We start from the raw sequence: 24,302 nt of genomic DNA, 5'->3' as shown, positions 1-24,302 counted from the left end.
TTTGTTTAATTGTTCTAATTTCTCAGCAAAATTTCATTTTCTTACATTATATTATTCTCTTCCATTAGCTTTATCTTAGAAATTATAGGAATAATTTTATAAGTTTTAGATACTAACATTTTTTTTTAGATAATAAAAAAATGGTAAGTAAATCTTATTTGTAAATATCACAGGAAAGTGAAAGTGATGTTAAATTTTTCAGCAGGAATGGTTTTATCAAACAGCTAACCCATAATGTTATAGGAAGGAAACACTGCGTGTTAGTTACATCACACATCATAAAAGTGTGAGTAGTGAATGACATCAAGCAAACATAAAGACTAGACCACTGCCACAGCAGGGTGAATGTTCATGTTCCTCAATATGACATCAGTGACTTGTTAATTTTTACAAATGAGGTTTTAGATGTGGTAGAAACCATGTTAAGAATCTCATGTTTGGCTTGGTAATCTGAAACTGAGTAGGTTTAAGGGGTTTGCCCAAGGTCACATAGTCAGCTAAGGGTAAAGCAGAGCCAAGAACGTAGCTTTTTCAGGGCTTCCCCCTGTCGAATATTGTCACTCAGGGATTGCCAAACTATGGGCGTGCTCCATTTTTTTTAACACCACCAATCTCTAAAATGCCAGCAAAAAGAAACTAAGTAAGCACTCATTAAGTACCTGCTGCGTATTCAGCACTGTGCTAAAATATCATGAGATATAATTGATTCATTTATTTCTATCTTATTATATAATAATTTTGAACTTCTCCATTAGTATGTAGTGAAGCTATCTTTCCAGAGATGCAAGTTATTTCTCCATCTTCTTGCTTTACAAGTGTGGTAAAAATAAATAACTACCTGGAAATTTTTTGAAGGCAAGTTTCTTTAAATTTGAATTTACTTGTACAAACATTATGGAGCCACAGGTCAGGAGGATATTTTCCTAGTCTTTTCTGCAGTCAGTGGTGTAATGGAGCTGGCTTGCAGTGGCTTGCAAGACTGATCGTGCTATCTCTTCCCATCTCAGTGTTCACTGACACCAGGGGAGAAGCTTCAAATCAGCCGTGATGGGAATATTTACACCACAGAAATGAGCAAATACTGTATATCAGTAACTATCTCTTTTAGTTTCTGCTGTGAAACATTTATCAACGTACCAATGGTGGAGCAAAATTGGACAAACTATTTTATTTCTTGAGCTAGTAACTACTTCTTCTGTGAAGTAGGGATGATAATATATACTATAGCATATATCACAGGATTTTATGAGGTTCATGTAAAAGTACTGTGAAACTAAACTTTGAATAAAATCACTAACATCACAGTAATGAGAAGTATATGTTCACTAATAAAATGAGACATTTGGCAAAACCAACATAGTGTATGTAGGTAGACCTAGAATCTCTTACCATCGTGTCTACACATAGACAGACCATGGACCTGGCCAGATAAAAAGAAAAAGGATGACATTTAGAGTGAAAGTCAAAGTCTGATTCCTTAGGAGACATCAAAAACAAATAGCTATTAAGTACCATAGAGAGATGACTGGTTCTAAAGTACTATTTCTACTGCTCTCCCCATGCCATAAGTCCCCTATGCCTCTGATGAATTAGGGTTAGGAAGGTGGCAGATAAAATATTTTCTATATGTAGGCTATGAAAGCCTCTGCAGAAAGGATTTTCTATTTTCTATTTATTGCCTACTTAATACAGAACTCTGCACACAAACGGCTCATAGAAAAAAAATTGACAGGTTGACCTCCCGAGGTTACAAATTTCTGCTTTCATTTTCATGACACTTTAACATATTTCAAGAAGTGTTATTCAAATCTGCATGGAAATCCCTACCCTTTGATACAGAGTCACTGCTTTTGGCATTTGCAATGTGGTTAAATGAGTTATTTACTGAAACTACAAAATCCTCTTCTGATGTTAAACACTTTTGAGAGTGTGCTTAGGAAAAATGGGTCCTGTATATTTGTCAACTCTTACTTACCTCTAATTAAAACAAAAACCCAAAAAATGTTCTTGTGTAAAAACACCACCCAAAAGACTGTTAATCACCAAACACCACACAAATCTTTTATTTTTCTCCATGTGAAGTCAGTGTTGAAAATACTGCTAATGACTTGCTTTTTCAAGCTAAATGCTCTTGAGAAGCTAAAGAAACCAATTTTTTAATTACAACTGAAATCATCATAGCCAGATAGACATGGGCGTAAACCTTGGTTCCATTACCTCCAATCTCCATGAGCTTAAACTGGTTATGTATCCTTCCCAAACCTTGGTTTTCTCATCTGTGAAATAACATCTATTTGTAGTTTGTGGTGAAGATTAAATGAAGAAAAAATCAACAGCATACTTAATGCTCATAACACTGTCTCCGTCCATTATGAATATTTAGTAAATTATGATTATCATGGCTACTTTTTAATAAATTGTTTATGTTTTCAATATTGGGTTTACTCCTAGCTTGCCAAATCATGTAAAATATGTTCCTCTGTCACTCTGTTTCCTCAAAGGGGAAGCATATTTAAGATCATCACCTTTTCTTCCCTGGAATAATATGTGTTAATTAATTCATGGTGAACCCAATTATTTTAAGCACAGTGCTTGAAGTCATATTCTTTAAAATGACCATCAACCCTACTTCTGTGACAAAACAAATCATCTCATTGTCTTAAAAAATATCACAAACTTTACCAAAAGTGTTTTAAAACAAGATTAAGTTTTACGCAATTTAAAACATGAATTCATGTTTCAGAGCACACTGCAGACTGGGAAGTAGACGAGATGACTATTTGAATAGTTGAAAGCAAAACACCAGAGATGCTCTGTTTCAGAGCGTGCAGGAGTGACTGCCTTCAGTTTTATGTTGCACATCCTGAACACACAAATTCCACCAAAGAACGAACAGACCCGACAAACTGATGAATGTGTAGGACAGAATCCCTGAACATCTATATATATTATTCAGATATTATAAAATAACTAGTTTTTTAGGGGTGGGGTATATATTTTGGGTGATGAATCATAGAAAGCAAATTCTCTTATAATATCTCAAGTTTCCATAGATGTTTTAGAACCAGAGGCTATATTCCACCTTTCACAGAATCTTCCTGTGGAACCAAGCACAAAGCCCAGTTGTGATTAAACACAAGAGGAGAAACGAAGAAGCCACCGCTGAACTGAGTGCACTGTGTTATGTAGGTGCTCCACCTCGCATTCCAGATAAAAGAATTTCTGGGCTCAAGAGTGAAAACTTTGCATGTAAATGTTAAGTTTAAAAGTGTTGGCAGAATGAGATTCTATACTATTTATTCAGACTCTTCTAGAAATGTTCATGTTTAATTGTTAGGATAATATTTTAAGAGGAAGAATAGTACTTCTAAATTTGAAGGCTTCTTTGTTTAAATATAAATACAAATTAATCAATATGGTGAGTATGTTGTATGTAACATTTTTTACTTTTATTTTAAAAATGTCAGTTGCCTGGAATACTCATATATTTTGACTCATCAGGTGGTTATTATACAATTTTATTATGAGATAAACTATAACATATTGCCAGCTTTAAAATCAAGCATTCTTGAGTAACTGCTTTGCAATACATTAAAGCCTGAGAGAAGGGAAAGGGCGCAGAGCTGAGGAGGGAGCTGAGCAGGACCAGTAACATGTCGGGGACTGTACAGTTTAGTTTCATGGGGGAGAGGATCTGGAACAGCAGCAGAATCTGATGGGTAGAGAACACCCCAAAGTCATACAAGCCAGTGGTTTTGTTTCTCAGCTAAGGAAATGTGACCTCACCTGTCCATCCAATATGCAGATACAAAAGGTGCCAAGACAGAAGTGGGATGTGTGAGTAGGAGTGAAGAATGGGTTGTTGTGGGATATTCTGAAATTCAACTACTACTTACTCTGTGTCAAGTTCTATGCTATATTCTTCCATGCTTACTTTCTTTTTCACATGGTCATAATAAGCTTGCCTGTTAAATATTATTAACCAATGTCCAAATAAATAAACTAGCTTTTTCAAGGACTTAAAAACATTATTTCACTATTATAACCATAAATATGGCCACCTACAGCACACCGGTTTGGTGGGTAAAGACATCCCAAGCATTGAGTGTGCCTGAAATAAGAAATACGACAGTAGATAAGACACCTTGCTGAGCAAGAAACAGAGGTTCCATACTGAGTAATGCAATGATTACATCTATTCAAAAAAAAAGAAAAATTTAATTTACACATGGAATCTAAGGTGAGTTTGTTTCATACAAGACAGAGTATTATTAAAACAGAAAGAAAGGGAAGGAGAAAGGGAATTAGTAGTATCTGAAAAAAGAAAAAGCCTAGCTGATGAATAATATTCTCTGTGTGTCTATGAACAATTACAACATATTTTAGTACCCAAAATGCCAGGGAAACAAAAGGATGCTGCACATTACAAGAGTTATTATGTTTATGTGATGGATTATAGCTAATATTTTTCTTTTTCATTTACTTTTTTAGTTCAGTCTTCTACAAGAAGCCTGCATTTATTTTATAATTTAAAAAATTAATTTATTTGTAAAAATAAATATATGCATGGAAACGAGTTATTTCCTGACTTGAAAACATGGCTAATTTTTTAATCTACAACAAAGAAAAATTTGAGATAAAATTTACAACAGCTGTACTGAATTAGATTGAGTAGTTCATTATTTTATCAATGCAGTTGTTTCAACCCAATTTTGTCCTAATTAAGATTAAAAACTTAATATACTTTCAAATATGGCTTTCCAAATGTTATTCTGGGCTTTGTCTTGTAAATTTGACCCACTGATAGAACTTTTAAAAAATATTCTTTTTTCTTTTACATGTGAAATGTGTCTTTGGGAAAATACTGAATTCTGATAGTTAAATTGGTCTATACAATTTCAAGCTTCAAGCATAACATTAGATTTATGATAAACATATAACAAATTATTAGTTAATAATTTCACAGAATGTTATTACCTGTGACTTCATTTCTTGTCCTGCTTTAATTTCTTTTAACATATCTGTTATATGTTGGTGTCATTTATTAAGGTCTGTTTTCTCATGATTTCTAAAATTATTCAAAAGGATAAATGCCATTTAGTTTTTTCCTAAGAATGTCCTGGAAAATGTGTAATTTATTTTCCTTAAAATGATTCAAATTGCTATAAGCCAAATATCACCAAACTTGATTTCTTCTTCTGCTGACACTTCTAAAGGAAAGGTTATTAATAACAGTATTTCAACTGCATAGATCAAAGCACAGCAAGTTTGTAAAGTATCTCTACTGATTATTTTTAAATAAGATGTTTTGTAATCAGGATTTAGTTTTCAAAACACAATTTTTATTAATATTAATTAATATTCTAGGTATATCCTCCCTATTAAAATGCATTTCTTTCTTCTGTAAATTACTCACTGAAGTCACAGCATAGAGCTGAGGATCGTCACAGGCATTATGTTTTTCTGTTACATTTTCCTAGGTGTGCTAATGTTCCTGTCATGCTCATTTGTCTGCTCTGCATTAAGATGTCAGGTACTTGAGAGTAAAAAGACAACCTCACTAATTGTCTGTGGTATCTCAAAAGGTGCCTGGATCTAAAAATGTTGAGTGACATCTCAAATATTTAGGCCGATAATATCGCCTTCAGCATTTGTTTCAACATTTGAGTTGCTAATTTGTATTACATATAGAAGTTGCTTTGGTATTTTGTCTATGACCAACCATAATTAAAAACAGTTCAATAAATCTCACCAGAATTAAGAAATGGAAAGCAATTTTTTATAATATGATCATAGAATCACACTGAATGTGATCTTTCACTCCCATACAAATAAGATAGCATTATATTATTGCCTGCTAGTTATTTTTCTCTCACCTTAGAATAAGATTAAAATACATAATTCAATATGATCTTCATATTGCTAAACAATTTCCAATCATTGATGCTCCCTGATGAAAATAATAATTTTGTTCACTGAATTTGAACTTCACCCACTTAAAAATTTTTAAATAAATGCATTTTTGAAACTAACCAGCCGCATCTACTGACATTTTTAAACACCCACAGATAACATGGACAAGACTTTCCTATAATAATCATTTGCTTTCTCAGGGCTGAGAGAACTTCAGGCTGTAGCTTAGTCTCTTCTGACTGACATGAAATCAATGTTGGTGGTTTTGTCAGGGTGATACCAATATGGGTGGTGTGGTTTCTGCTCGTTCAGCTATCTTTAGATCGAAAACAAATTCTTAGATGTTCTTCTCTGAAAATTCTTTATGAACCTTTACTGAGAATAGGCTTTCTTAAAACACTTGTGATAACCAAAGCTCAATAATGCTTTTCACCTTGCTTGGCTCATTTCAGCATGTGACCCAGGAAAAAAATAAAGTGTGAAAGGTCAATTCCAGTTTCGGGGGGGGGCAAAAGAAAAAAAAGGAATGGTAATGACAAAGTATATTTTCCTGCTTTTGATGTTTTTAGTGAGGTTTGAAAGTCCAATATTTCTCCATCAAATGAAATAAAATATAATTTTGCTTTTTTCATATTCAGTAGTCTAGGTATATTTGTTCTTCCCTGAAAAGCTTTATGAATCATTTTTTAAATAAGAAATAATATGATGTAAAATCTAAGGCAAGTATTTAAATCCAGCAACAACAAGAATCCAGCAGCCTTCCCCTTACATTTGGACGGCAGAGGGTATATTTCCCTGAATAGGAGATGTTAATCAAAACCAAAATTAAAAAAAAAAAACACAATGTAGTTATTATTGGATAACTTTGAAAGTAACACAAAGTGTGTACCCTTACTCTTTAGCAGAAGGTAATGAGTATGTGGAAAACTATTGGAAACCCCCTTCCACTCCAGGTGCGATGATTAATTGCCTGAGTTCGCCTGTGCACTTGTCACGTGAACAAAGTGTGGCAACAGTGATGGGCCTGAACACTCCGGAGTATTTTATTACCTTTTAAGATGAATAGCATGTTTACCGATTTTACAAAATGTTAAGCTGCATTAAATGGTGGACTAGTTACAAATCTGTGTTTTATGCTGTTTTGTGGGTGGAGACAGGGTTTTTAATTAGCCTTAATAAGGTGTGACTTAGACAACCCACATTGAATACGTCAGCACAATACAGGTAAAACATTTATTTGTTTGAACTTTTTATTTAACTATGAGATTTTGAAAAAAGTACAAACCTAGTTTTAAGTTCCCTTTTCCCTGAAGAGTCCCTTTGTCACAGCCTGTGACTGTGTCTCTCACAGCACATTTCACACTTCCTGAGAAGAGTCTGCTCTGCAGAGTATACAAATGTTTGCTACTGTTTTATTTCAAATACGGGATTACACAGCAATGTTCATGTACATTTCAGGTGACCCAGCTAATTATGTGACCTCAAAAATACCCAAGAAAATCAAGGACTAAGGAAAATAAAGTAGATGCATTAGCATTCTAGATGCTTAACGAATATATTCCCTCAGTAATACTTTGAATGTCATTCATAAAGACATTTTTCAAGTTTCATTTTCATTTACTTTAATTATACATAGTATATTTGCTATAGATGTTGTTGTATGATTCTCTAAATTCTTGTTTCTGTGTTTATATGTATGTTTTTCCAGTTACTGGCTGACAAACAAAGTTCCCATCAAAAGACCCAGTACAGGCCTCCTCATGTACACACTTGCAACAAGATTCTGTGATGAAATTCACCTGTATGGATTCTGGCCGTTCCCTAAAGATTTGAATGGAAAAGCTGTCAAATATCATTACTATGACGACTTAAAATATAGGTACTTTTCTAATGCAAGTCCTCACAGAATGCCATTAGAATTCAAAACATTGAACGTGCTACATAATAGAGGCGCTCTGAAACTGACCACAGGGAAGTGTGTAAAGCAATAAAGCACATTTGGAAACAGACAAGCTGAATATGCACTTCTTTTCTGAAGATGCTTCCTAAGATTTGAAAACAGGATCCAAAACAACTCTGGGTTTCTGCATTCACCAATGACCTGAAAGGTGATAAAGGACGTTCTTGAGAAATCCACTACCAGCTGATGAAAAACCTGTAAAGTGCTCTAAAAATTAAATATCTTGACTTCAAGGGTCCTAGTAAGTGCCACTTCCACGAAGAACACAGTTTGAATGTATAATCAGTACTGTTTACAAGATCCAACAATGCATTCATCATTAGTTACCGAGGCAAAGATGTTCATCACTGTCGGGCTGCCGTTGCAACGCCAAGCACAGGAGAAGAGGAACCCAGGAACACAACTCCGCCCTTGGGGACGATAACCATCCTTGTCAGCAGATACGAAGATGCTAACAGTTTGATCAGTGAGATTCATAAATTTTAACAACTCAAGCAAATGCCTTCAGTTGAGACTGAGTTGTATCCTGAATTTTGTGTTTCTGTTTGTCTGGAATCTCTTTTGGATTGGGTATTTGGGGTGCTTAGAAATCTTTTCTAAGACAAATGTGAATGAAATAAATAACCAAGTGATCATGTTTAAAAATGTTCTTACATTTTTAAAGATCAATCACACAATGTCTTTGATACAAAGGTTTATTTTGCACAGCTCTAAACTTCCAGATTTTGTTCCATTGGTGTGGAAGGTACCAGCTAAACTATACCATTCAGTAATGTTGAGCCATTCTAAAGGAAAGGTGTTCCTATGTCACCTGAGGTGGTAATATTAGCTGAAAAAAAATGTGCTTTTGGTACCAAAGATTATACTGATGTTTCTACACAACAAACCATTCTCTTCCCATGAAAATGATATATTAATGTGTTATTCTGTCAGTGTGACAGTACTCTCTAGATATTTTAAATTTTCCAAACTAAGACTTCCACAGTTTTTACATTTCATAATAACTCTGTGGAAGTGTTTTGCCCTTTGAAATAAATGTTTGACTGACTGGGCTGAAACGTGACTTCCAGTTCTTTGGTACCCTCCCCCTTATTCAAATAAAAAGATTGGCATGCTCTTCGTACTATAGTTAAATGTCCTTAGTGCAGGAATAACATGACTAATAAGACTGCTGTTTCCCTAACAGGGATGATCCATTATAAGCGGTTGAACAATGAAACGGTGTGTCAGTATTATGCACTTTGTATGAATTAAATTGACCAACATTTTTTCTGTGGTTAAATTTATTCATGTTATCATATTAATGTGTTTTCAAAAAAGCACATGGAATTATGAATAAAGTAATTTAAAAATGTTGTAGCATATAACAGAATTGACCGGTAGGCCTGTTTACTGGAAACTTATCCTAAACTGGTAGGTAATTCTGATGGTAAATTGTTTCTGCCAAAAGCAGAAGTACTGTGTTCCCACTTCTACTCTCGGCCTGAAACAACTTAGATGACTTCTTCTTTTTTCAGGCCAGGCGGTCTGAGGAAAGAAGAACAGCACACAGAGTATGTGTGTTTTGTTCATTAGGGAAGACAGTGTGAAAAAAGATTAAATAGCATGGAGAATGTATATGTTAATGTTACCATGAAAAAGGATATTCACAGTAGTACCCCTCTCGATATATTAATGATATGTGGTATTATTTTTTAAAAAATATGGTAGAACTGTGTGATATAGAAGACTATATTTTCTGAGAATTCATGTGTCTCTAAGGAAACAAAATAGAAGAATAAAGGAGATGCATAACTAAAAATGGGTAGAACGTAATGTACTTTTATCACTAACCTCTTATCTATTGGAAATTTTAAAAGAATTAGGCACATATTTTGAATGTGAAGCTTAAAAGTCTGATTGGTTTAGCAAATCAAATGTAGGTAGGTGATTTATAGAAACTTAATTTCGGCAGTTTGTATATTAGTTGTTTGAATACCCTTTAATTTCAATTCAATGGAAATTTTGAAGTCACAAGTAAATTCTTAGAGGTAAAATCCATCTCAGAAGTCACTGAAAGTATGTCTTAAAAAGCAGCAGCAAGGTACCTTGCCACTTTTACTGTCTTTTCAGCGAAGGTGTTTAAACCATTTTAAGGCCACAGCCAAAGCATCCCAGCCGTCCCCTGTTCTGCGCACTGAAGTTCACCTCGTAGATGCATTGAGTAGTGCCTTTTTAGCTTCACATTGTGTTGCCACGCTATGCTTTGTGTTCTCTACATATGTTGCCCAGTTCTGAAAATGTTCAGCGTATAAAAAGGGCTTCAGTTTCAACTGAGACTACTTTTGTTCATCTCAGGGAACTTTTAATACTCAAGAATAAATTCAGTGAGAAGCATTTAGTGTTCAAAGAATATAAACCTTACACGGTCACTCCATCCCCGTTGTGTACCTCTCCACCCTCCCGTACCTGTCAAGATCTACTGTGGCCTTCCTGTGGGGGTGGGGCAAGGAGATCACAGAAGGCCAACAGCAAGAATAAGGAAAAGAATCCAGATTTAACCAATAAGGGGGCAAAAGGATCTTGATACCATGAAATTATAAATACATACTTGAAATACTGGGGTGTTTTTCTTTTGTACCATTATATGTTCACAGCTTTATTTTTTTTTTAATTTCTTTCTCATGATTTAACCCTTTACTGACAAATGCTCAGGCAGCTGACTGTGAATTATTCCTGTCCTTTAGAAAGCATGCTTGTGTGCTGTTGACATGAATGGGCCATGGAAACATTTTCATTGTTACTACCCAGGCTGTTCTATATTTACTATTACATTGCTGGAATTAAAAACAATGAAACGGTGACAGCATTTTCTGGGCAAGTCTAATTATTCAGCCCACGGGACTGATGAAATTACTGTGGAAGCTTTTTTATTGAAAGAAGGTACTGGGCATTCCAATGTCTTTATGTAGTATATATCACAGGAAATGTATATCAGTGGGTAATGGGAATTTCTACATATATGCTTACAGAGTGGTTCATTTCAATAATGCTATGCTTGCATTGGGGGCACAGTGGTGAGCATAGCAGCCTTCTACATGCTACAGGCAGTGTACATACCAAGTAGTCATTAAGCTACTACACAGGAAAAGGGTGAACAAAATAATTTATTTCTAATTGAGCCAATTAGTCGCAATGCACACAGTGTTGTATTGGTTCATAAAAGAGTTGTTTTTATGTGGTTACTGTTGAGAGTAGCTGTAATTGTGGAAGGGATGTAGGAAGACTTAAATAGAGTTAGTGGTTACCTCTACAAGTTTGAAATTTCCCCACCAGACATTATCAATATACCAATGTTTTAAAAGTTGAGTTAAAGGAGGTTATTGTTTGTATTTAATGAAGGAAAATCCAAATAAAGTCCACCTAGAAATAGATATTTTATTATATATGTGCTATAGATATATCTATATAGTACAAATAGATGTGTAATGCATATATACAATGTTATATATGTGTGTCTGTGTGTATACACACTGAGCCTGTAATATACACACATTAGATTTGTGTTAAGCTAACATCTTCAGGGGCGGCACTGTGAAGCACTCTGGAGATGAGACCACTTTGGGATAAAGAAGTTCTTTTGAGACTTCAGTTACTGACCTGCTTTAAGAGGGATCTACTTTATAACTGAATCCTATGTTGTCCATACCAAGACTTACAATAAGGGTCTAGTCTGTCCAAATGTTTAAAAAGAGAAAAAAATTTTTTTAAATCTTCAAGCCGGCAATGTATTTGAATTGCAGTTTTCAGATTGTGGCTTTGGGCCCTGGGTCTCCCATGTAAGTGGCACCTTTTAATAGACACTGTTTCTTTGTGTAGGCAAAAGCACAAGTGGTTCAGATGTATATAGCAGGAAAAAGTTTACAGAGACAGCACTGCTGCACAGAATGATTGCTACTGAGTATTTCTTATGTACTTTGTGAAATTGAAAGATAAGGTTTATTCTGTCAGATTCATCATGTTCAACACTGTTTCCCTGTCATTTATGTATAGCAACTGGTGTTACTGTTTTATCATTTGTAAAATTGTAAAATAAATTAAATCCCATTTTTTTCAATTTTTCTTTTGTTCCTTATGTACAAGCCCTTGGTTGTACTTTGTACACCAATATAAGGTCCTAGTTTTTAACAAGCTTTCATCTTCCCTGCCTCTCAGCCTCAGCCGTTGGCAGTTTGGCATTTATTTGAAAGTGCATGCACAGGACTAAGAACAACATCAAAAGCCCATGAACATCGGGAAATCCTTAACAATTTTATATGTGGTGCATTCTGTTTGCCATTGAAGGCATGAAATATTACACAAATTAGTTATTTAAATTCAATTTACAGAGCTACTGACTGCTGTCAGTCAGTCACCAAAGCTTCATGGTTGGAGAGGCCAATGGTTTCTTACACGCTCACTACACATGCTTAAAGCAGCCCTTTGATTTGCGATTTCAACTGCTATTACACCCACTTGGGTGTTCATCTTCCAGGAGATGACTCTGGAAAACTACATGGCTGTCTCTAACTAGCTGGTCAATGTTTTCAGACTCTGCACTATTGTCTCCATAAATTATTACATAAGATTATTTTTAGCATTCTGTAATTTTGAAACACATGCTAGAGACCAACAGCAAACCTTTAACAATGGTTAATGAATATAGGTCTTATTTACATTTTCTTAATTACCTTTAATTTCAAAGATCCATACACTCTTGGTCTCTTGTATCTATCTATCTTGAGGATATAATCAGATCTTATTATAAAACTGAGGTGCGTATTGCAAATACCCCAGCAATACAGATTAGATTAAATGCGAGGTTGTATGACTTTTGAAGGTTCGGAATTTGAACCCATCTGGTCAGCTCAAGTTCAGTGTCCACATCTTAACCACCACATTTTGATGCTGCCTCTTAAACTGGCAAAAGTTCCCTGGGAAACTTAAGTTTGCAAATGAATTAATATTTAATGAGCACAGCCCAAGAGTATAGGTACGTACATAGGAGGGGTATATAATTTAGGGTTTAGGACAGTGCAATGTATGGCCCCTGCCCCTAAAGGGAACACTCAGCTCTAATGACAAGATGTGTGCCTTCTTGTGCGGTGGCTTCCCGCTGGACGGTGCGGCATAGACACCACCAGTTCTTGCTCTAAATTCTTCTTATATTTTTTTCATACAAGCTGGATTACTTATGTCAGAATCTGACTTCATGGATCACAAACTGTATTACATTACAGCTATTTTAAAGTCTAACGTGAGGTTCCCGTACAAACATTTTGATTGAATTTGGGTGTTTCATTCATCTCCATTAGCAACTATTTATAGGAATATCTTAAGGTTGAACTTGTGCAGATAGCTAAAGTCATCCATTTTACATTAATTTTTAAAACAAATTTCCCTCATATCCTGGAAAAGGAAGTAACTTCATCTTCAAATTAAGGGGGCAGCTAATGGCCCCATTACATATGACCTTTATTCTGCGCAAGCCCATGCAAGTATTTTTTTAATAATGGAAAGAAAACCTCAGATAAAATAATACGATTATAGTTTGATCCATTCCTAAAGATATGGTTCTGTCACTTCATTGTTAATTTATCAAATCTCAATAAACAAATAATATGAAAGAGCTGAATGCCAATATAAATATCTTTTTTATTTTTGCTCCCAGATTGCTGATTTCTGGTTTAATCATCAAAGTAGTTTCTCAAGTAAACTTGTGTTTACTTGAAACACTAGTAAATCCTGGAGTATTAGTCCAGGATTTGCTCCAGGAAAATGTGCTCAGTGAATGCCAATTCTGTACATCTCTCGCTTGGAGATTCAGAAAATGCATTAACATAGAAAAAGGTCTGAGAATATTAGCAATAAAGACATTTTTACTGCTTAAAAAGTCATAGATAATTTTGTACATAATTTTTGTCAGTTATGAAATTGCTTTACAGTTTATACTTGGGATGGGATAACACTTCTGAATATAACAATACAAGATAACAGAAAAGAGCTATGGTTAGAAAGGCTGATGCTGACTTTATTCAGCATTGTCTTTTCCCATAGACCAAAATATTTTCAAATATGAAAATAATGTAACCTGACATTTAGTGTCTAAAATTTTATGTTAATTTTTATATCGACAATTACTCTTTCTAAAATATTTATACCATGGCTAAATTCTCAAGAACAGTCCCAAAGTTAAATTTTATTGCTCATTCTAAGCCATGTGCACAGACAAGTTAGCATTAAGACATCCATAGCACAGGAAGAGAAACAAATGCTGTGAGGTGCTAATTTGCATTTCTAGAATGACTCAGTATGTTACAGTTAGCTCTCCCCCTGCTGTCTGTCCAGCCCAGCTTCCTCACCTCCAAAGCCCCATCACCACACAGATGGGCTGCCTCTGAACACATCTGCCAGTGCTGCCACAATGTAAACACACTCAGCTGGTAGCAGATGTTTTCCAGGAAAGATTGCCACCACTGGAGTTGTTCTGCTTTGGATTCTATGTCCATTGATCTCCATGACTGGGCATAAGGTCATTGTGTTCAAATAGATCATTTGTCTCTCAGGTACAGAACAATAACAGGGCAAATGCTGGCTCAACTGTTTGATGTTACCATATGCACAGATGCAGATACGCCTCAGAAGGCTCTGCTAATAAGTCAAGATATTTCTTTGTTAAAATATAAGCCCTTATAAGACTGTTTTACCGAGCTCTTCAAAGGTAAAACATGGCCCTAGCAAAAGAAAAATAAATATAATCTCTGATTTTCTATGGCCATTGTTGTAATGGCTAGTGTTCCTGTGAGTTGTTATAATAATTGTGTGTATTCATAGTTCTCATTCCTACTTTATATCAATATACTAGGCATGGAATAATTTGATTTAATTATATAGACACTGATGGTGTGTTTCTTTTATGTGAGTTTATAAATTCATTTAATATAGATAGATTTGCAAATTCTTGCTGGTATGTATAATCTAAAATTACTTTGTCTTATAAATGGTTACAATTATTGGGCATTTATAAAGTCATGCTACCTACTAGTAACTGAACTAAACATGAGAAATACCTATCCTCATGGTTATCAAAATTTAGATAGAAAAGACATTCAAGATGATAAGTGGTCACATCCTTTGGTGACAGGTATTCTATTCCTAAAGTGCCCAGAGAGTTAGGGGAGCACAGAGGAGGCCAGCAGAGGATGCAGGCTACATTGAGCATGGTTTGTAGTCAAGTGGCAAATACTCCATTAAGACAGATGATCCAAAGAACAGATGCTAGCTGGATTTAGATTATTTTTATTAATCTAATCAGTAGGGTTTGAGAAACCATTATACAAAACCCAAGAAATACCCAACAATCCCTGCTTATAGAAATTACACAATTTCTACCCCTGCCCCTGACTGCACTTTACCCAGAATCAATCAAATTACAAGTTTAAATAATACTGAAGTTTACCCTAAACCAAACACTTACCACCAAAACCAAGTAACTGCAGAGCTATTGACATTATCATTGTACAAGAGCCTCCACTTCCAATTATCTCTTAACATTTACTTTGTGCTTCCAGCTGAAAGAAATACAGCATCAAAGAAAATGTCTTGTACTTGCTTTGAAGTGATGACTTTTAAAACTGACCTATTTCTGTCACTTCAATGCATGTTACCAAATTATTATAACTTTTAAGTTTGATTTTGGGGTGACCCCAGACTTTGGAAATCCACCTGCCTAAACTTTCTGAGATACAGAATGTGAGGTTTCTAATATGACCTCTCGTTCAGTGACCACAACTTCTCTCTCCTCTGCCAGCTCCCTTTTACGTTCCTACCCAAAATGTGTTTCTGGATTTTCTTTAGTCTGCTTTTACCTCCACAACTCTAGAGATCACATCTATTCTGATGCTTTGTAAACTGAGGAAAGCATGGATAAGTGGAGGCAGTAATAAAGTTGAGGCATCTATTCATAAAAGAGTGTGCATATTCATAGTTTAGAGTCCCTTAAAAGTACAGCTCAAAGGTCTTTTAATGCAAATAGTCAGTTGGGCAAATGCTTCCAGGAAGCAGAAGTGAGGACCCAGGGTACCACAGACTGATTATGCCTCCCTCCAAAACTGATGTTCAAACCTGATTCTCAGTGTAACGGCACTTGGAGGTGGGGCCTTTGGGAGCTGATTAGGTCATAAGCATGGAGCTCTCATGAATGGAATTAGTGCATTTGATAGAAGAACCCCAGCCTGCTGCCCCACCTCCTGCACCACACGAGGACACTGCAGGAAGGCAGCTGACTGAATCACCAGACATCGAATCTGCAGGTGCTTTGATTTTGGACTTCACAGCTTCCAGAACTTGTTATTTATGAGCCACCTAGTCTAATATGTTTAGTTATGTCAGACTGAAGGGACCAAGACAGACTGAAAGTATAACAGGAAAGGCGAGAAAGTCCATATAAAGGTAGGCTTTCAAAATGACTGCTTCTGTAGATACTGGGTGCTCAATCCCACTTGGACTAACTGAGAAAACTTTTCCTGAGGATCTCAGAATTCAAGGTATATAAAGAGAAAGCAGTTGCGCATCAGACCCTCTTCCCAATGACAGTTTCCCTATGAGTCATAAACTCCCAGAACTTCTGAGTTATACCTGTGAATTCTAAACTCGTTCCCACAGTTATTCCAAAGCCTATAGCAGAGACACACCCAATGCAGTTTGACCTGAGGCACTGTCTGCACAGTACTGTTTGCTGAATCAGTGGCTGGAATTAGAGGTGAGGCAGAAAATTTTTGAGGTAGTAGACAAGGGGTTTAATATGATAATTCTAGTGCATCATTTGCATAGGTTGGTGCCCTCCATTAATTCCAATGCATAATAAACTCTTCAAATAGTTAGATTGCTATAAACTTTACAGAAGAGTTTACAGAAGAGGAATAGTTTGGCAATTATAGTCTCATGAACTATGAGTCATTTCAAATCATATGTTGTTATTCATGATCTCTTTTATTTATTATTTATTTACTTTAAGACAGAGGGGAAGTGAGGGAGAAATAGAGGAGAAACATCAATGTGTGGTTGCCTCTCGCATGCCCCCCACCAGGTACCTGGGCAGCAACCCAGGCTTGTGCACTGACTGGGAATTGAACTAGCAACCCCCTGGTTCGCAGGCCAGCACTCAATACACTCAGCCACACCAGCCAAGGCCATTATCTCTTTTCTTAAAGCTGCCCACTTCAGCTAGTGTGAATTTCTTGCCTAAGGGTGACCCAAGTTCTCAAGCAGTCTGAGCACTTAGTTGACCTGTATGTGGTGGACTGTCATTGCCGGAATTGTCCACTCAGATCTATTTCTGGGCACTGCATCCAGTGAATGTTCTGGGTCCCAGACATATTCTTCCCTTTCCCCATTGTATTAAGGTAGTAATCTTAGCACCAAGTTCAGTGAGATCTTTATTGTGACCCCTGAAAGAAACATTCCCCCAGGGTTTATAGTCTGTTTAACAGAGTCTAAATTGTAAGTCTAAACACAAATTTCCAAAGTAGATTGACAGGGAAAATGGGTAGAGAAGCCAAGAAAAATGGGTACTTTATTACTTGGTTATGAGTCTTGCGTTCTTGGTATTAGGAACACAGCACCACATATTGCTATTATTTTAATGTATATTACACATCTTAAACAGCAGCATACCAAATCTGTGTGGTGCCTCAGCTCTGAGCTGTCATTTTACTGAGAAGCCATTCCTTTATCATATTTGTTAGCCCTTTCTGGTAATCAGGTGTGTAGTGAGACAGACTCATTCCGTGGCAATAGTAATACATCTACTGCCTCACCTTGTTGCATAAAATTATCTTATTAGTCTAAAGACACTTGCAGAACCCTATTCCAGTAAATTAGGGATTTTTTAAGAGCCTGATGGCAAAGTCCGCAGAAGCATTATGAATAGAAAAGCAAATCTATATCTAGAATTATGTGAATTCTGGTAAGGTTAAATTGCAGCCTCCTCTAAGGTTGAAAGGGTCTAATTCAAAAAGGCCTAGGAATTTCACCTTGTATCACATTCTTCCAAATTGTTCAACTTGAATTAATACCATACTGAGGGTCCACATCCGTTGCTCTCATTGGCAGGTTGTACATTCAGCTGTGGCAATATCTAATCCAGCCAAAAATGAGCTAACTGCCATCAGTGGGAAGGGTCATCTTATCCCCCTAAGTGGCTGAAATTCACTCCTGTGATAGGCAGAGGCTTTCCATCTGGGTCAGACACGTGTGAGGCACAGTAATCCACAAGCATCATGCTTCCTCCCAGATCAGTTTACATATAATACTCCACACCTCTTTTTTTTAGCTTCCAATCTTTATCTGTCTAGGTCCCTATTTAACTAGTCAAATCATAACTTTGATACAAAGAAAATGACCACAGATATTACTCCCAGCTCTGCTCCCTGGGAAGATTTCTTCTCATTGTGGTCCTACAAGACCTTACCTGGGTTGGGCTAAAATGCAGCAGGTGAACATTTTCAGCTTATTAACCTATTAATGGGTCTCTGACCCATCTGAGAACCAAGCCTAAATTTCCTCTCTCTGTCACTTGGTGCTATGGAACTCCCTATTAGGCCATAGATGTGAGCTAAGGGATAAACAATGGTCTAATAGAGGTCATTGGCATGGAATCTGAATCCTTTGTGTAACTTAGGTGTGAGCCCTAGAATGACTTAGGCCCCATTGTTACCCAGTGAATTCAGATGGTATACTGGTGCCATATAACAGGTACAAAAGAAATAGTAGTTGTAAGGATGATTGGATTGAACGGCTATTGTTAAGCACCATAACTGATGTCTTAGAAAAATATAATGAAAATCTATTGCTAATTAACAGGTAATTGAAAAGCAATATGATGCAAAGAACAAACTGATTGTTGTCAGATGGGAGGGTGTTAGGAGGCTGGGTGAAAAGGTGAAGGATTAAGAAGTACAAATTGGCAGCTACAAAACAGTCACGGGGATGCAAAGTACAGCATAGGGAATACAGTCCATAATATTGTAATGATTATATGGTATCAAGTGGGTACCAGACTTAACCACTGGTGGATCATTTCATAAGTTATATAAAAGTCTAACCAATATGCTGTATGCCTGAAACTAATGTAATAGTGAATGTCAACTGTACTTTAAATAAGCTGAAATTAAATTACAAAAAGAAAAGTGATATGAAAGATCAAGAGAGTGAGCCCCTGGTGGCTCACAGAGACACATTCTTGCTCTGAAATGGGAGGGCAGAGCAAGCTAAGAACCAAGCTCCCACTTAATCATCTGAATAGTCCAGCTTCAAAGAAAGTGAAACTCTCAACCAAAGAAGCTTATTTTTTCAAAATCAGGCCTCAGCTGGGAAAAAATCATGGACACATAGGTTGGCAACCCCAAAATATTGAATTCCTCAGCTCCTTTAAAAGTGTTCAATAGTAACAGAAAGCTAATGGCTATTGACTTGAACAGTGCAGCTCAAGACATTACGTCTCTGGTAAATTATGGGAAGACTTTTATAGTCACTGATCAGGCTGTGTCCAATCAGGAAGGGGCCCTGGGCTACAGGAAAAAGGCTTGGTCTACTACTGGCTGCCTCACTTATTTGCTGTGAAATCTCTGATTTGCAAACTACCTGTTAATTGAAGAGAGTAATATCCTCTTGGAGTCTAACATTCCGATATGCTAAGATGTGATAATCGATAGAAAGTAATTTTGGTGGTGAGAAGAAGACGTGATGTACTGTGGATCGAGGGTATTAGAAAAGGTGCAAAGGAACCATTTTCTCATGACAAATAAATTATAGAAAACTTAACATATATTCATAGCAAAATAGAATATAGAATCTTTGATTTTCCATGGCAATTTCACCACATATTTATACCATTAAATAATACATAGTTTATTATTCATGGTTTGAGCTCAATAAAAGCAGACTCATACTTTCTGTATTGTTTTACCACTGGATTTTTCTCTTAGCATGATATATGGGAGCTACACTGATGTTTCTGCATGTCTCTACACCATTTGACTCAATTTGGCTACCATTTAGTATTCTCTTGCATAAATGTACATTTTAAAGTCACGTCAGTTCACTCAGATGAAATAAGGATTTCAGACAACATCCGGCCTCTAGCTTTAGAGATGCAAAGAGTTCGGTTAGTTACAGGCTGATCCTTCAGCTAATCATTCTTTACCACAAACATGTAATCCCATTCACTGCAAGAGAAACAGACTATCTCAAGAATAAGATGCACTCTAGGTGACGAGGACCCTGACTGAATTAAGTGATGGCTATTAGAGATCTAAATGTATTTTTTTCATTACTCTTTTCTTATTAACCCTGGTCAGGAACTTACATCCTTTTGTCTCTTTAATTGCACTTCTCGATACATCAACTTTCTGGGTGAAATTGTGTGTTTCTGGCCATGCTAAAAGTTTCCGGCATCACTCTAATTTCTCGTCCTGTGGTCTAATCCTTTTAGCTCGAACACTTTTCCTGACACTCACTGCATCCTAGCTGGCTGGCATCTATTTATCACTTGGGTCTCAGCTCAGACATCAATCTATATTTTCCATATCAGAGCACTGCCCAACTTTATTGTCATTATTTATCTAACTTTCTATCAACTTTGCAAAGCTGTTTAAAGCTTGGGGACAGAAATGACATGTATCTGTTCTATCTGTTATGATTATAGTGCTTCTTACAATCCCTGATACATAGTAGGTACATGATACTTTCAGTTGGATGAATTACCATGTCTCATTGATCCTAAGGTGCATATGTTTTAATATTCTAACATCTCTGAGGTCAGAGTGCTGTTTAGCATTGGTAGTGTTCATAGATTATTTGGTTGGTTTTAATTTCATCTGAAATAATAGAGTCTGAAAACTGAGGATGAATCATATTTTTACAAAATTATGATAATAATGAAAATGCTTGAAGTTTGAAATTATCTTCTCAACATAGAGTTTGACATTTAATAATTAGTAAGTATGCTATAATGTGAAAAATGAATGAATTATTAACCATCAATTAGTATTGATCAAATCTTTTCTGTCACATTTGTATTTTCAAGAGAAGTGGCTGAGCTATTTCATTTATGCAGCATTAGCTTGTTCTTAAACCAAAAATTGCTGCCACCCAATATTTGATAAACATTATATGGTGATTTTATCATGTTATCCACAGAGAACATGCAAGGGCATATGTTAGCTCTAGCAAGTCAGTGACTAAATTATTTAGAGAACTCAACATTAAAAATGTACTGTGTGTCCTTCCATATATAACCCAAAATAGAAGAACTGTTAAGTAATAAAGTGATTATAAGAAGTAAAATAAGTCTCCAAGGTGGGTTTATATATCTGTATAATTTTTTAAATTTTTTATTCATTTATTTTTAAAAGGAGGGGAAGGGAAGGGGAAAGAGGGGGAGAGAAACATCAGTGTGTGGTTGCCTCTCATGTGGCCCCTATTGAGGATGTGGCCTACAACCCAGGCATGTGTTCTGATTGATTATCAAACCAGAGACCCTTTGGTTTGCAGCCCATGCTCAATCCACTGAGCTACCCCAGCCAGGGTGGTTTTATATATATTTTAATGAATTATCAAATTCTTAAGGAAAAAGTTTATGTCCCCACTAGGATGGTTGTTTTCCTATTGAGTAATCTAGCACAAACCACATACTTGGGCCACAAATATTATGTCCTTTCTATGTGAAAAGACAGAGAAGATTTCATTATAATTTGCAATTATGAGCTGAAAAAATATAATCCACCTGCCAAAGATCTAGAATGGATAGCACTTCATCAGAAAAAGAGCTGTTGAACCAGAAGAGTGCTTCTTCGTATTGACCTAACCAAGACACAAGGCCCATGGGAAAGCCTTGTTCTAAAATCTAGATCTACAGGGTTCAGTGGTCAGGAGGTGCTGGTATCCTTGCTCTAAATAGTCACTGCCAGGCAAGTGCTCCCTCTCCTTGGTCTCCAGACTTTCCTGAAGAGTCAGACACCAGGTGTTCAGCTCTGGCTCTGGCTCGTGGAAAAAGGCCTGGACCCAGAGACAGTGGCCCCCACCCTCCTCTTCACTCTGCCCTGTGATCAGCCTACTTCACCGAGAAGCCCATCTAGAGATTTTCAGGATGAGAAATGCGTCTAGGTTTTCTGGATCCAGTTTAGACCTCATCTGCATTGTTTTAATTTCACTGTCTTTCATCAAACCTTCATACTCCTATAGGTTTTGACAGTATGTTTAGTCATGTGATAAAATCCAATAAAACCCACCTTCCTGACTCAGGGAGAAAAACCGACGTCATGGGGGTTAGCCTTGCTTCGAACTCATGCTTGAAAAGAGTATTTCTCAAATGACTCTTGAGGCTAAAATAAAATTTATGTATCCCAATGTGAAAAGTTTGGGGTGAATGTACTGTTTCCTATCTCACTCAGACTTCAGACATAAAATCAGTCCTAACAGTGGCCCTACATGATCTGTCACACTGAGCCACACACAAAGGACGATGTCCTTCCCTCCACTCCAGGAACACTGGCTTCTTTGTGATTCTTCTGAATATGTTCACACACCTGCCTCAGGGCCTTTGCACTGCTGTACCCTCTTCTTTGTGCTCCTTCTCCACCTGGATATCTTCATGGCTCATTTCCTCTTCCTGTTCTGTTCTTTTTCCAGGTGTCACATTCTCAGGGGGCATTTCCTAATTATATTACATTAAATTTATGCCTATCTCTTTTCTGCTCTATTTTCTCCCCAAATGCTCATTACTATCTGATGTCTGCATATACCGCTTACTTATTGCCTGCTTCCCTTGACTAGAAAGTTATCTTTAAGCTGGCAGAAAGTCAAGCTCTCATTTTTCAATCCTTTATTCTCAGCACTTAACAGTGCCTCTAGCACACAGCAGTGCCATTCGCCTGCCTATTTTTTCTTCTTCCCTCTGCCTTTATTCCACCTCAACACCAACCTCTTCTCCATTATGAATTTTGAAATTCATGCAGGAAGGAACTGAAAACTAGAAGAAGCGTAAAGTTATTTCCTCTCTGGTTTATGTCAGATGAAAAACCAAGACAAGGAACAATTGGTAAGGTCACTCTCACAGTGAACAGTTTTCTGAGAGCCCACTTCAGTGTCAGGAGGCTGTGATGACAGTGGAAGGAGGAATTTGCATTGTTGTGCGGTGAGGAACTGGGGGAGTTTGTCACCACACAGCTGCTCTGTGCAGCGCCTGTCTCAGTGAGAATGCATGAAAGGGCCCAGTGGTTTAAACCCACTTAACCTCCAACCTGCTGCTCAGATACGCACTGAATCTTTGAAGTGCTGCATGTGACCTTGAGCAGCTGAGGCCAGTTTCCTAACAATGTCCCAAGAACTTACTCTTTCCTACTGCACATGATGCCCCTGAACTGTTCTGCCTTTTGCTTTCTGAAAAAGCTGACATGTGTAACCTGGGACAGTGGAGCCTGAAAGGAGGCATGCTGGCTTCATTGTCTCCTTTCAAAGATCCTTCTGAAGGAAGTCAGTCCATACCACCACTGTAGCTCCCCCTAGGACCACGCTGCAAGGTCGGCACTGCAGACGAGTCCTGCGATGGAGACGTGAGAAAAAGATAAGAATATTTGACTTCAAACCTCCTGGCGATTCTCATTAAAAGATAAATCTAGCTCAATCTCTTTTGAGCCTGTTTTTTTTTCCATATAACACAATAATAAAAGGGGCAGTGTGAAAAAAACCTCATTTCATCTACCACATTTTTCCTTCTGCTTGTTCTCAATCTATAAATGCACTTAGCAAGTCTAAAGGCAATTGGAAAGTGTGCAGCATACGGTAGCTTTGCAGCCAGGTGAAATATTGCTCAATCAAGTTAGAAAAGTCAAGATCTGACTCTTCTTTGTTCATTTCTGAGTAGAGAGCAAAAGGCAACTTACTCTTCCCATCTCCCTCTCAAAGGCTGCATTATGTGAAAATACATTAAGCGGCAGGATGTCACCTACCCTTTTAAAGCTACACCTCCAGTGCACCCGAGAGTGTGAGGTCCCAAATGGGTGATCCAGTAAGGAAAACCCACCTTCAGCAGGGGATGAGTCTCTGAGCACCCTGCTGAGCCATGCTCCAGGGACAGACCAGTTTCTGAAGGAGGCCGGCTGCACAGAGTAAGATCAGAAAGGACACAAGCACATGGGATGTGTGTGATTCTGATGGGATAATCAATAGGCCACACACTTCCTGGGGTGACATATCAGCCTGGCAGCATTTAAACATTATGTTGTTTCTAACATTTTAAGAGAATTTAAAATATAATATAAATTATGATCAAAATTAGTGTGCAATAAAGCATTGGATTTGAACTAATTAAATATTTGTTATTATGATAATGGTATCGAAATCTTAAACT

The 24,302-nt window shown here is 36.8% G+C and overlaps 1 protein-coding gene across 1 annotated transcript in view; it reads left to right on the top strand.

Annotated features, from left to right (window-relative positions):
- ST8SIA4 (ST8 alpha-N-acetyl-neuraminide alpha-2,8-sialyltransferase 4) overlaps window positions 1-11,969 on the top strand; it is a 93,146-nt gene extending 81,177 nt beyond the window's left edge. The window contains exon 5 of the mRNA XM_037142639.2: window positions 7,622-11,969. Coding sequence (XP_036998534.1) covers window positions 7,622-7,904 — 283 coding nt within the window. The 3' untranslated portion in view covers window positions 7,905-11,969. The remainder of the gene's footprint in view (window positions 1-7,621) is intronic.
- Window positions 11,970-24,302: the final 12,333 nt, after the last annotated feature.

This window comes from Artibeus jamaicensis, unplaced genomic scaffold (genome assembly GCF_021234435.1).
Source record: "Artibeus jamaicensis isolate MK-2021 breed Jamaican fruit bat unplaced genomic scaffold, CSHL_Jam_final contig_3214, whole genome shotgun sequence".
In the NCBI taxonomy this organism is placed as follows: Eukaryota; Metazoa; Chordata; class Mammalia; order Chiroptera; family Phyllostomidae; genus Artibeus; species Artibeus jamaicensis.
This window is presented reverse-complemented; position numbering and strand designations above follow the sequence as displayed.